This window comes from Bos indicus, chromosome 11 (assembly GCF_029378745.1).
Source record: "Bos indicus isolate NIAB-ARS_2022 breed Sahiwal x Tharparkar chromosome 11, NIAB-ARS_B.indTharparkar_mat_pri_1.0, whole genome shotgun sequence".
NCBI lineage: Eukaryota > Metazoa > Chordata > Mammalia > Artiodactyla > Bovidae > Bos > Bos indicus.
In genome coordinates, this window is record NC_091770.1 from 68,779,280 (window position 1) to 68,793,137 (window position 13,858).

The following is a 13,858-nucleotide window of genomic DNA, read 5'->3' on the forward strand; positions in this document are numbered from 1 at the left end:
GCAGGACACGGGCCACCTGCCTCCAGAGACCAAGCTCTTAGACTCGGCTAGGGTTTCTCAACCACAGCACTATTGGCGTTGGTCTTAGATGATTCTTCATTGTAGGGACTGTCTGTGCATCGTAGAATGTTTAACAGCGTCTCTGGCCCGACCTACTAGTCAGTAATATCCCCAGCCTAGTCATAGTAGTCCAAAAATGCCTTCAGACACTGCCCAGTGTTTCCTGGGTAGGTGGCTGGGGGCAAAAGCACCTGAGATGAGAAATACTACCCTAGGCTTATTGCTTCTTACCTGCTAGAGGTGGCTCTGGACCATTCTAGGGTCATACCCTGTGCTGAGCCCCTGACTTAGCTTCCTGCCTACTTCCTTCAGAACTTTGCTCCTTCAGGTATCTCCTCATGAGAACTTGTTTCCTCTCTGCTTCTCCATCCAATGCAGGATGGTGAGCCCCAGGCTGGGCGCCATGGGGTCTGCTCCCCACTGACAGGCACTACCATCTCCACTCACACAGGCAGTTCCAGAGATGTCCTCTGAGCACGGAAGGCCTGCAGGTGGTCCAGCCTGGACCATACCCTTCCCATCATCGGTCCCCATCTTTCAGGGCAGGAACAAAGCAGGTCAAGGGCCAGGAGGAGATGCCCTCCTGGGGCATCGCCTCCAGGATGGCCTCTGGGGTCTTCCCATGGATACGGCTGTCTGTGTGCACTGGGCTGGGACTTCTCCAGTCCCCCAGATGAAGCTGTCAGTGCTTGGCGATCAAGGCCAGGCTGGCCTGAGCCACCAGTGCTGCCTTCTTGAATTCATTTCAGACTCTGAGATTCATTTAATAAGCCCATTCATCACCGGCCATTCTGGGAAGCCAGACAGGCCGCAGAATGGGAATTGGAAACCCTCTCCTCACTTCCTGCCCTGCCTGCTCCTGTGTCGTGCTTCCCGTTAAGCTCTCTCCTCTCCTCTCCTCTCCTCTCCTCTCCTCTGTGCTTCTCTGGGGAAATGCAAGACTGGATTATTCTGATGCCAGTAAAGCACCAGCTAATGGAAAGTCCACGTGGTGTGAGGGCTTTGATACCTGTCTGACCTCCCTGGGGGATGGTCGGCTCAGCCCCCAGCCCCCCAGTGTACCATGTGCGTTCCTTCCTAAAACGCATTTGTGGATGGGAGGTGTCTCGGGGCACAAGGACCCCCTCTCCCCACTCTCCCGCCTGCCATCCCCAGCATTTCTGGGTTTTGAAGCCCCTAAGATACTTAAAAAGAAATGCCAATATGGGTTTCCAGAAATTGTGGCATATGTTAAGTTTTGTGTTTAATCAGTTAACTTTTTTAACGTAAAAAAACACAAAGCCAGTGTATTATAGTGATCATAAGATAATTACAGGGTTTATTTTTAAAATGCTAATTCATGGTTCACTGCAGGCTGTGTGGTCACCCGACATTTTAAAAATAACAGGACAGAGCGATGAGCCTCATCTTTCTGCATCTCTAACTGTGTGTTTAGCCTCATTTCCCGACAATACGGAAGTCTAACACTGAGGCCAGTTGTACCATGGGCCTAGGCAAATGGCCTCCGGGCAGCCCTGCCCACAAACACTGGCCCTTCTCTCCCCTCTCCACTGGCCAGGGGATTGTCTGGGCTCACACCCAGGACCTGTGCCCACTTTCTTCATTACTCTCCCCAAATGTTTCGGACCCTAGAACCCACCGCTGAGCCTGATTCAGGACCTGTGTGGGTCTCTCTCCCTGGGTCCATTGCAGAGGATGGACTGTGTCCTTAGTACCCACATCCAGGCCCAAGGGGACCCTTAGAGGGGAGTGACCATGCGGGGAGGTGCAGGCTGTGAGTTCATGGTGGGGACAGAGGCAAGGTGGGAAGTAAAAGTGGGCAGCTCAGGCTGGGAGCCAGAGCTGCGTAGGTTCCCTGGTCTGTTGTGGGGTCTGCAGAGAGGAGGCCTCCACTCATATTCTTGCTCAATTCCCATCAATGTCAGGTCTCCCCCCTCCCCAGCCCCCAACATGGGGTGTGACCTTGGTTTCCCTTCTCATAGGGGCTGCTGTTGGAAGCTGGTCAAGAGGAAGAACCTGCTGCCAGCTGTCTCCTGTCTATAGTTTTAATATTTACAACCTGGAGGAGGGACTCTCAGAGACAGACATCTTCTCCAGAGATTAAGTTGAATAAAAGAGCCCTGGAACCAGACATGATTCCAGCAGCAGTGGCAACAACAGCAGAGAGGCTGGGGAGAGTGGGTGCAGGGGCCACTTCCTGTCACTGACTTAGGGTGACCTCTCTGACTTTACCTTCCTCCTCTATAAAAGGGGAATGATAACAGTACCTACCTAACTGGAGTCTCATGATTAAGTTAACATGTGTAAAGCTCCCAGAACAGCGCCTGGTACACAGTAAGTGCTCAAGAAATGCGAGCTGGTGTTAGCCGTATCGTCATGGTTCTGGTGTCACCTCCATGCATGTGGGTGTCTTCCCCTTTCAGCTAACCCTGGAGGAAGGCAAATGGTACGTGTAAGATGGTGATGTTCACAAGGCCAGAGGAGTATTATGCATTTCCTAATGTTTTTATTATAAAACAGTTTTGAATAGATATAAGACTCCTTGGAGGAGCATGAAGAACCCCGGCAGACCCATCCCAGGCTTCAGGAATTTTCAGTTCACAGCCAGTCTTCGTTTGTCTCTATGTCCATCCTACTCCCCAGGAGGACTTTCTGGGCTGGGTCTCTTCCTGGCACCGGTGGCCTGCTATGGCAACAGAGCATCAGTTGGACAGTGGGGGTGTTATGGAAGAGGAGGGGTACAGTGCTTACTGGGGTCCTCTCTGCAGTTCCCCTTGGGGCATCCAGTTCACAAATCTTCTCTATCCCGTGATGAAGGCAAAGGACAGATGCTATCCCTGTTTTACAACCTGGGGAAAAACCTCTTAAAGGTTCGAGTTTGACAACTATTATGCCAGCATTCCTGCCCCTGATTTAAGAGCTAAGCAGTGGCCCGGGCTGCTTCAGCTGTTGGTTGCTGTCTTGTCTGTGGCACTTGGAACTCGTTTCTCATAATGAGCCTCACTGAATACCCCTTTTCATCTGCCACCAGATCTCTGCTCGTCCTTCCAGTTCCTCAGCTCCTCCAGCTGCAAGAGCCCCAGGGCCGAGTGCTGGGTTCCCGTGGAGCACTGGTGTGCGTGTGCCCTCTTGCAACAGTTTTATTTCTTGTGACTTCCTTCTTTCCATCCTGCTCTTCTTCCACCCGTCCGTCAGAACACCTCCTCATTCCCTTTGTCCCTCTGTCTTCCTGTTGTCAGAGCTCTCACGTTTCCAGGGTGCCGATTTGGACGTCTTTTCAAAGAAGAGATGTTCTAAAGACAACTGCAGGGGGTGGGGGGATCCCTGGTCACGTGCCAGGTGGCTGCTTTAAATGTCAAGTGTGGGGAAGAGACACTCATCGAAACAGAGAAACTGGAGGCTGTGACGCTCAGCTGGGGTGTCGTTCAGCTTCCTGCCCAAGCCCAGAATTGTCCCTTGCCTCCCAGAGGTGACCTGCCTGCCCCAGGCTGGTCCCCTTCATTGGAATAGGGGCGAGGACTTCACTGGAGGTGTGACCTGAGAGTCTCTGACTCTTGAGCAGCATTTTCCCAGGTGACCTGTTGACAGTGGGGTCCTCCTAGGACCCCCGCCCCAGTGCTTTGTACCAAGCTGTGCTAGTTGTCACACACGGGCACAGTAGTGTCCCAGCAGGGTGGCTTCCAAGCACCCTGAGGTGACCCTGCCTGGCCTCTTCTTTCCAGATCTGGGCCTTCACCTACACCCAGCAGATCTTGCAGGAGGAGCTGTGCCTGTCAGTTATCACCTTGTTCCCTGGCGCCCCAGTGGTTCTTGTCCTTTGCAAGAATGGAGATAAAAGACAGGTAAGTGCTCAGTGCGTCCACCCTGGGAGGTGGCCGCCTGTGTAGGTCTGAGTCTGTGTGTGGGAAAGAGAGAGGCTAGAGAGGAGGGAGAGTTGATAAAGAAGACATCCTTCTGGCTAGGAGAGAGGAGGGGAACTCTGGTCCCATCTGTGGTGCCCAGGCAGCCATCAGCTGCCATGTGAAAGCCTGTTGACCACGTCGGACCTCTGCTTCACGTGTGTCCTGTACTGCCCAGTCCTGCTCAAACGCCTGCCAGGATCCCAGAGCATGCTGGGACAGAGTCTGCAGGCCACTAGGATAAGCAAGACTCGAACCTCTGCCTTTGGGGGCCTTGCTTGGGCTCTGGCAGAACGTCCCACGGAGTTCATAGCACTCTGGATGCATGGCGTGCCTGGTTCCTGTGGGGGCAAAGTCGTTGGCTTCACCCAGTTCCCACCAACTGGGTCTTGTTTGGTGGGAATGCCCATTTTCATAGCTCACCAGCCGTGTGACCCTTGGCAGGTTCGTGGACGTCTCTGAGCCTCAGTTTCCTCCTCTGTGCAATGAGGCTGGTGATGAACATCATACAGGGCTGCTGATTAAAGCAGTTCACCGAGTCATCCATCCATGACACCTGGTCAGCAGTAGTTCCTCCGTACCTGTCCATCGCCTCCCTCCTTGTTGTGTGTGGTGAGGTGTGGGATGCAGCCACACGAGACCCACTCTCTGCTTGGGCCCTCGTGTGCTGAAGCTCTTTGGAGGAGCAGAGATTCAGGCGCAGGGAGCTGCCCTTCCATCCCTGCTGCTTCACCACCCACCCCCCTCCCCCCAGCCACTCTCGCCCACTCCTTCATGATAGCGTGGATAGCGAGTGTGGATCATTTCTTTCGTTGCTTCTGTGACTAACTTGCTTCACATTTTCTGGCCTAGTGCTTGGAAAGTTATTGCCTTCTAATGAGTTTTCCTAGCAAACATATTGATTTTGCTTTTACTTTTTCTAATCCAATTTTTTAAAAAGCCAGCAACAATACCTGGTAAGGCAATTAGTTGCAGCTCTCTTCCTCCTTGAGACCATGAAGTCAAGTCTCTGGATGACCCTAGCCCTGTGGTGTCAACATTTTTGATAACACTGGAACTCCTGATACTGTTGCTAGAACTCAGGGCCTTAGTCGGAGAATCCCGCTTAATCCTCTCCCCTCTCCGACTCTCCAGCAATGGACCAAGACTGGCTCCCGCATCGAGCACATGGCGTCCCACCTCTGCCTGGACACAGACATGTTTGGCGATGGCACCGAGACTAGCAGGGAAGTCGTCATCAATCCGTGTGAGTCCTCACTCATGAGCCAGCACTGGGACCTGGTGAGCTCTTGAGGAAGCATTCGGCACGAGCAGGGGCCATGGGGCGGTGCTTCCCTGGGTGAGATGCAGACTGGAGACCAGGCTGCACGTGGCCACATGCTTAGCAGAAGCCCTGAATGGGGAGATGGACGCAGAGCTCCCCCCCACCCCCCAGGACGGGAGCGGTTGTCTCAGGGAGGATGCAGGCAAAGATGCAAGCCAAGAGGAACTCGGAGACAGATCCCCGTGTTCTCAATGCCATTAAGTTCCAGTCCTGGCTGGGTGTGCCCCGGAGTGGTGTCTGGAGACAGAGATCTGATGGAAAGTGTTGATGTTTGTCCCCTGTCTTACAAAAGAGGCCAGAGAAGAACAGCTTTCCTTGTCACTAGGCCAGGACTCCAGTGAAAGATGAAGAGTGGAGGTTGTTTTCAAAACAAATAAAGAACCTTAAAAGTTTTGTCTGTGTGTCTCTTACTTTGTGTCCACTTACGTTAGCTCAGAGCTAGGTTAAGTTCTCCTTTGAATTGGGGCGTGGGGCTGATGGGGACTCATGGATGAAGAGGAGGACAGGGAGATGGAACCCTGCACCACCGACAGGCTGTGCAACCTTGAAAAGAGAGAGAACTTCTCTGACCCTTCATTTCCTATGATGTCAAGGAGGGGAGTTGCAGTGTTTCCTCCCAGGGGAGACATAGTCTCTCTCACCCAGGGATGCTGCATCTATTTAGGAATGCCAGGCTCTGCCTGGGGAGACCCTGCTGCAGTGGATCCAGGGTAGGATCCAGGCTCCTCCCTGGCTGGAATCACTGCCCTAGGCATCTCTGTGGACCCTATGACTTTATAGTCTATGGCCATTGGTTCAGGAGTTTCTTCTGCTAACAAATCCCCAGTCTGGTCTGGGAATTGGTTCTGTGGTTGTCCATTCTTAGTAACTAGGGTTTAAGAAAAGAACAGACCCATATTGTTTAAAAGTTCCCAGAATATGCCTGTACATTCTCAGCCAAGGTGAGTTCACTGCGTGTCAATTAGTAATGGTCTTAGCTGTCTATCACCAAGTAACAAACGACCCCAAAACATAGCAGCTTAAAGCAAGGTACATCTCTGATCGGACAGTTTCTATGGGGTGTGGCCTCACTGGGTCCCCTCCTTCAGGCTGACTTCAAAGGTTGCAGTCAAGGCATTGCAGTGGTGGTTGGTTCCTCACTGTTGGCCCAAAGCTGCCCTCAGTTCCCTGCCATATAGGCTTCTCCAGCCCAGCAACAGAGCCAAGCAAGCCAGGAGGGCAAGGGTGCTGGCAAGACGGAAGTGACTGCCCTTTCCAGCCTCATCTCACAAATTATCTTCCATCACTTGTGCCACATTCTGTTTGAGAGAAGCAAGTCATAGGCCCAGCCACACTCAAGGGGAGAGGATTTCACAAGAGAGCAGGTGCCAGGAGGTGGGGGTCACTGGGATCTGTTTTAGAATCCATCTCGCATCTTATACACTAAACAGGTGTCTGTCTCCCCTTCATCCAGAAAGCCTTCGACGATGCTGTTCAAGCTCCTCATTATAAAACTTGTTACTGTGGTAAGTGAAGGGCTGAAAGTGCACACCCAGCATCTCCACTGGTGACTGGATTTGTTTATGCTTTGTCTCCTATGTTTGCCGTGTTTAGTTACAATTTGGCTCTTTTATGGGGCTGTGTCACTTTCCACTGTGGAAAGGAGACAAGGCCACAGTAAAGACATCTATAGAAGAAGTGTTCTACTGGCTCCTTAAGCTATGTGTCCATGGGGTGTAAACCAGGCTTGCAGAAAAGAACAGATAGTTTCACCAGCGCCCTCTCCCCTAAGTCAGGGGAGCAGATTCTACTCTAGAATAGCTAAGGGAGCTGGTGCTGTCCTCATCTGAGTCCTTATCTCCCTCCATATCTGTAGCTATCTGGGACTTCCCTGGTGCCAGGAAAGCTGACTCGTGCCTTGCTTCAGCTCCAGCACTGGGCCTGACACCTCACGCTCTCTGTGAAGGTCTTCCTAAATGGTGATTGGAAACATTATTTCTTGTCCAAGATCAAGTGACATTACTTTTTTACTCACCCTGTGAAGTCACAGTGTAGGTGACCATAGGTCTCTCAAATACCCAAGGACATAGAGACACAGAAATGGAGGCCTCTATCCCAGAGGGTTGCCAACATCCACTGGATCATCGAAAAAGCAAGAGAGTTCCAGAAAAACATCTGCTTTATTGACTATGCCAAAGCTGACTGTGTAGATCACAAAAAACTGTGGAAAATTCTTCAAGAGGTGGGAATACCAGACCACCTGATCTGCCTCCTGGGAAATCTGTATGAGGGTCAAGAAGCAACAGTTAGAACTAGACATGGAACAACAGACTGGTTCCAAATCGGGAAAGGAGTACATTAAGGCTGTATATTGTCATCCTGCTTATTTAACTTCTATGCAGAGTACATCATGAGAAATGCTGGGCTGGATGAAGCACAAGCTGGAATCAAGATTTCTGGGAGAAATATCAATAACCTCAGATATGCAGATGACACCACATTTATGGCAGAAAACAAAGAAGAACTAAAGAACCTCTTGATGAAAATGCAAGAGGAGAGTGAAAAAGTTGGCTTAAAACTCAACATTCAGTAAACTAAGATCATGGCATCTGGTCCCATCATTTCATGACAAATAGATGGGGAAATGGGGAAATAGAAATGGAAACAGGGACAGACTTTATTTGGGGGGGCTCCAAAATCACTGCAGATGGTGACTGCAGCCATGAAATTAAAAGACGCTTGCTCCTTGGAAGAAAAGTTTTGACCAACCTAGACAGCATATTAAAAAGCAGAGACATTACTTTACCAATAAAGGTCTGTCCAGTCAAGGCTATGGTTTTTCCAGCAGTCATGTATGGATGTGAGAGTTGGACTATGAAGAAAGCTGAGTGCCAAAGAATTGATGCTTTTGAACTGTGGTGTTGGAGAAGACTCTTGAGAGTCCCTTGGTCTGCAAGGAGATCCAACCAGTCCATCCTAAGGGAAATCAGTCCTGAATATTCATTGGAAGGACTGATGCTGAAGCTGTAGCTCCAATACTTTGGCCACCTGATGTGAAGAGCTGACTCATTGGAAAAGATCCTGATGCTGGAAAATACTGAAGGCGGATGGAGACAGGGATGACAGAGGCTGAGGTGGTTGGATGGCATCACCAACTCAATGGACATGAGTTTGAGTAAGCTCTGGGACTTGGTGATGGACAAGGAAACCTGGTCTGCTGCAGTCCATGGGGTTGCAAAGAGTCGGACACGACTGAGCGACTGAACTGAACTGAATCCCAGAGGAGCAAACATTTTTTTAAAATCTCAGCTGCTTTGATGTAGCAGAAAAGCTTAGTCTCTGGGTTACTTTCCTCTTCCTAGTGAAAGACTCCAGGATAATAACAAAGACTGTGGAGGAGCTGGGGAGTAATCTGCTAATGGAGATACCAAAGGTTCATATTTGAGCTGCAGGGTGTGCATCATAAGGCCTCCTTAGTGGAAAGCAGAATTTAAAAACTGATGCAGATAGCTGCTTATAAATAGCTGTATCACTGTGACTGTGTAGGGTTATCCAAATAGCCTCTCTTCACTAAGTTGATACTGATGAAGCCAAAGTAAGAGTAATTTGTGATTTAAAAGCAAGAATAGCAGCAGTTCCAAAGCTCCACCAATTCAAGACAAAGCTGATGAAACCCGGATAGGACGGCAACCTGCCCCAGTCTGAGATGCCTGCATCCTGCAATTATACAGCAGAGCATGTGTGGCCAAGCTTTGCCCAGAGGCCAGGTCTTTAGGTAGGTGCCGAGTTAGTTAGAGGCCTCAGTCAACCTGATTATTGAGCTTGAATGTCAGATTTCAGGAACCTGGAGAGCTCACTTTGTGGGTCACTGGTGGTTGTGGGTGAACATCTGTTAACGATACAAGTGTATGAAAACAGAAAAGACCCCTACTCTTCACATTTTCCAGGCTTGCAAGATTGAGACCTGAAACTGAGCTTGAAGAGTCACCGCTCTGGAACAGTCTCATTACGCTGCCAGGTGAGGAGGTGACTGGGTGTGGCAGAAATCCCTCACCAGGGATCACATCTGGCTAATGCAGACAGATGTGAGCAATATGGGCTCCTAAGTAAATGGTGTGGTGTGTGAATTGAATGAAAGGAAATTCATGCATACATTTTATACATTTATGAACTTGAGAGAGGGGTTTCAGGAACTCTCTAGTACCTGGATTAGAGTTGGAGGGATGACGGTGTTGAGTAGATGGGCAGAAATGGGAGTTTTTCAGTAGTTCCGGGGTCAGCATAGGTGGCCAAGCTGGGTGCTATATTGAATCTGAGGCTCACTCTCTTGGCAGTTTCTTTTCTTATGTGCTGTGTGACTTCCCTGTGTAAGCTCATCTCAGCGGGCGTCGTTTCCTCTGGGCTGTGGAAGTATGCCTTGGGGAAGGGTCAAGTTTGCCTCGGTTCAAACCAGTTTGTACACTGATTTTTCCTGTTGTGGTTTCCACTAAAAGATGTGGAACCCCACATCTAAGCTTGGCACAAGCTTGGGTTTTGATCCTTTGCAGATTATCTTTTCTTTACCCAAATTGTTGTCCTGCTTCCCTGCCAACTAGTAGGTAGGTGGGGTTTGTTTAGCTCCCTGGTGGCTCAGATGGTAAAGAATCTGCCTGCAATGCAGGAGACCTGGCTTCGATCCCTGGGTCGGGAAGATCCCTTGCAGAAGGAAATGGCAACCCACTCCAGCATTCTTGCCTGGGAAATCCCACGGACCCAGGAGCCTGGCAGGCTACAGTCCATGGGTCGCAAAGAGTCAGATATGACTAAATGACGAACACTTTTACTTTCTAAAGCATGTACCTAAGTCTCATCTCTGGCCCCAGCCACTCATGAAGCTTCCTATGTGCCTCCACTTGGGTGAAGCTGGGGCTGAAGCCCCAGCCCTGGTTATAATAGGTATCTGGCTTCAATTCCCTTTTAACTCTCATTCACCACGCTGACTTTGAATTCCCACTCATTTTCAGAATCTGGATTTTCTCCTTTCTTCCTCTCAAATGCAGCTATGATTTCAAATTGTTTTATTGTATTTTATCCAATATTTATATGTGTTTGTGGCAGGGAGCTTCCTGTGTCAGCTCAGACCAAAATTCCTTAGTGCTGTAATTAGCCGTCAACACTGTCTTTCCCACTGGCTCTGGGATCATATCTTAGTGTAGACACTCCATAAATTTCTGTGAGTGAGTGAAAGAATAAGCCAGTGATTCTTTAGTACCACTTCCCAATTACCTCCTGGCTATAGCTACCAGACATTAGAGTTTTAAAAAGACAGCAAAGGCAGAAATGGAGGACTGAGAAGACAAATTTATAACAATGAAATCTCGTTATAATACACATGGATTTAGGGATCGTGCATATTTTACTTCATAATGACAGAGTTTAATACTGAAAGTCCTAACTGGAAAGAACTATCAGTTATGGAAATCTTTAATACCGCAGTGGAGCCTGGCATGAGAGACTCTGTTCTCATAAACTCTGGGGGATGGTGGTGGGAGGGTAAGCGGGGTGCACTCACGTCTCCCCTGCAAGCATCTCAGGTATATTCACCTGCCATCTGGTAACCTGGGTCCCACTGGCCTTCAAGGAGAGGCTCACCTTTTACCTGCGCTCCACCCTAGTCTACCTGCAAGGGAGATAAGCCTCCTCCCTTTCCCACCCCCTGCATTGCTCCTGGAGACAGGGCCATGGCTTATCTGTTCCCTTGGCACTTGATGGCACCTGGGCAGCGTCTGGCACACAGAGGAGCACAGCGAAGTGTGGCAGGAGAGGTCTGGCAGCCTTGCGCACGTGGTGGCCTCTCGGATATCCCCCTAGGTGGAAGGGAGCCTCCCCCCCTGAGCACGCAGAGCCAACCTGCTGAGCTCCCTGGTGGTCTAAGGTCTCAGGCAGCCCAGCTCAGATTAACAAAATCCCCAGCTCTGGGCGCTTTTCCATTTGCCATGGAGCTGACTAATTTAATGAAGCCATCACAGAGCAAACCTCAGGGCTTATTGGAAAAGGACTCGAGCACGACATTATTTCACAGCAGTAGATTGCATCATTTTCATTTCACAGCTTTCCAATGGGAAATAATAAAACAAAATTACAAACATAATGAAGAAAGAAAGGAGAAAGAAAAAAAAAAAAAAAAAACCTTGGGTGAGAGCTGCATCCTTTGTGCTATGAAAGGGCTGGTTACCTTATTCATTGGAGGCAGTAGATATTACCTGGCTTCGCTCACAGGAAGGAGCACAGCCCAGGATGTTCCACCTGCTGCTGAAGATAACAGGCTGCAATAAGTCACTGCCCAGCGCAGCGAGGAGCCCGGAGCACCCCTGCAAAAGGCTCACTCGATGGCCTGAGAAATTCCAGCCTCCAAGAGCGCAGCCCTCCCAGGCCAGCCACAGTGCTGGGGTGAAGGGCTGCTGCTGGTGATGGCCAGGCAAGGTGTTGAGGCGTTGGCATGCCCTGCACCTCCCTTCCCTCTGGAAGAGAAAGTGGCAGCTCTAACAGGGGCTTCATTCGTCTCCAGTATGGAGGAAAGAATAGGCCCCTCCCTTCCCTGTATGAACTGAAAGCCAGGGGCTAAACAGGCATCACAGGAGAGACCGAGCTCTTGCCAAAGCTGTGCTCGTTTACCACACTTGAGGTGTAAGAGCGGGGAGGCAGCTGGCTCATCTGGGCCTTTCATTCCATCCTGCAGACCTGGCCCCACAGCCAAGAGACTGAATCCATCCATCCAGGGCCAAGTTCCTGCCCTGCCTTGCACTTTTCAGTTATTTTTCATAACTTTCTCCTCAGCTAGTGGAGGGGTTTGAGGTCCCCCTCTTTCCCCCAGGGCTCGCCGCCTCCCCTTGCTTCTCCTCCCCCTCGTCTTTGTCCACCCCTCCTTGTGCCTTGACCCTCCTCTCTTCTCGCTCCTACAATTAAGACTTCACCTCTGCCACCCCCTCCCCATTCACTGAAGAGTGTCCTGGTTTCTCCTACCCTGACATAAAGAAAAAAAGCCTTCCCTTGACCCTGGTCTCCCCTTTTTCTTTGTCCAACATGCTTCTCTAAAACACATAGCTGGTTCCATGGACTTGGGTTCAAATCCTGGTTCTTCCAGTTCCCAGCTGTGTGACTAGAGACAAATGACTTAACTTCTCTGAACTCAGTTTTCTCCTCTCTACATCGGGCTAATAGTTGGGTCTATCATACATGTTTATTGTGAGATTAAATGAAGTGACTCGTGGGATGCTCTCAGCATGGTGTCAGGCACGTGTTATATCGAAAAGTGTCGGTCGTCGTCATAGGTCTAATTGTGAGAACCAGTTTCCAGAGCAGGGCCTGGGAGTGGGGAGGGCTGACCCTCAGTCCTCGAGAAGTCACTTAGAAGTCAAACTGGGGCCTGAGACCCACTATGGGGTTGTCAGGAGAACCCTTTGACAACCTTGCTCTTTGGTTCTGGATTGGTGATAGGCCAGGAGGGGAGGAAGCCGAGAGGAGCGGCCAGGACAGTGAGGGAATGACAGTCCCCCCGCTGCTTCCGCCACCCTCGCTGGACTCGGCCGTTCGTTGCCTGCAGTTCACCATTTGCCTTTCCCAGTGCTGCCTCAGCCTGTGTGTTCGCTGTTCACACATGCACACTGATGACTCTGTCACCCGTGTGCTAGGCCCCACGTGTGCCATGGCTTCCGCAGGAGGCAAGGCTGTGCACAGCACCGTAGTGTCACAGACGAGGACCAGGGACAGGCATGTGAGTCAGGCACGGTAAAAGAAGCCCAGCCTGGCGCATACCCCTGAAGCCCCCTCCACCCCCGCGGGGTGGTCATGCCACACCCCAACACCCAGGAATGTCTCCAGCTTGGCTTCCAAGCCTCTGTTTGAATCTTCATTCTACCCTGAGAGTTCAGCTGTCGTGCCTGAACTCTGCCCCTGTTCCCTTGTCCTCCTGGCCCTGGCGTGGCCTTCGGTTTTAGTGTTACCCCAGACGCTGTTGGATGTGTCCAGAGTGGCTGCCAGTGCTCAGTACCCCAGGCTTCCACCTGCCTTCCTGTGGGGTCCCCTGCTCCAGGAGTGGGGTCTGATCTATCTCACCACACCGGCTTCGTGGGACACTCAGTTCTGAGCAAGGGGGTAGAATGTTAAGAGCCCAAAGCAGTTCAGACAGAACGTCGCATCTGAAAAAAGGTTCCAGTAAAGAGCTATGAGATTCAAAGGAAGAAAAGAGCCCATGTGATATGAACTTGAAACATACCTGAGACTTCAAAATGGTGGACTCAGGGACGTGTGCTGGGTGGTAAGAACAGCCTGAACAAAGTGCAGAAGCAGGAAAGGATGGGGCTTTTTTCAGAGAATGTGGAGCAGGTCAGTTAGCTGCTGGTATAGAAGACATGGAAGAGAGCAGAGAGCCAGCGAAGGGGGGTGTCAGCTAAGGCCAGAGAGGGGGCTTCCAATGCCAGGCAGAAGGTGCTGAACTTCACTGGGTAAGTACTTGTGAGCTACTGAAGGTGTTGGAGCAAGGAAGTAACATTGGCCAGGGTGGAAGAGGAGGAAGTCAGATGGCAGAGCTGGGGTAAGATGGTTTGGGGATGAGATT

The 13,858-nt window shown here is 50.6% G+C and overlaps 1 protein-coding gene across 3 annotated transcripts in view; it reads left to right on the top strand.

Moving 5' to 3' along the window:
- The window catches only part of GALNT14 (polypeptide N-acetylgalactosaminyltransferase 14), a 215,694-nt gene extending 210,018 nt beyond the window's left edge, over positions 1–5,676 (top strand). For all 3 annotated transcript variants that reach the window (XM_070798931.1, XM_019970475.2, XM_070798930.1), the window contains 2 exons: positions 3,783–3,902; positions 5,094–5,676. In XM_070798931.1, the coding sequence (XP_070655032.1) occupies positions 3,783–3,902; positions 5,094–5,223 (250 nt within the window). In that variant the 3' untranslated portion in view covers positions 5,224–5,676. The remainder of the gene's footprint in view (positions 1–3,782; positions 3,903–5,093) is intronic.
- Positions 5,677–13,858: the final 8,182 nt, after the last annotated feature.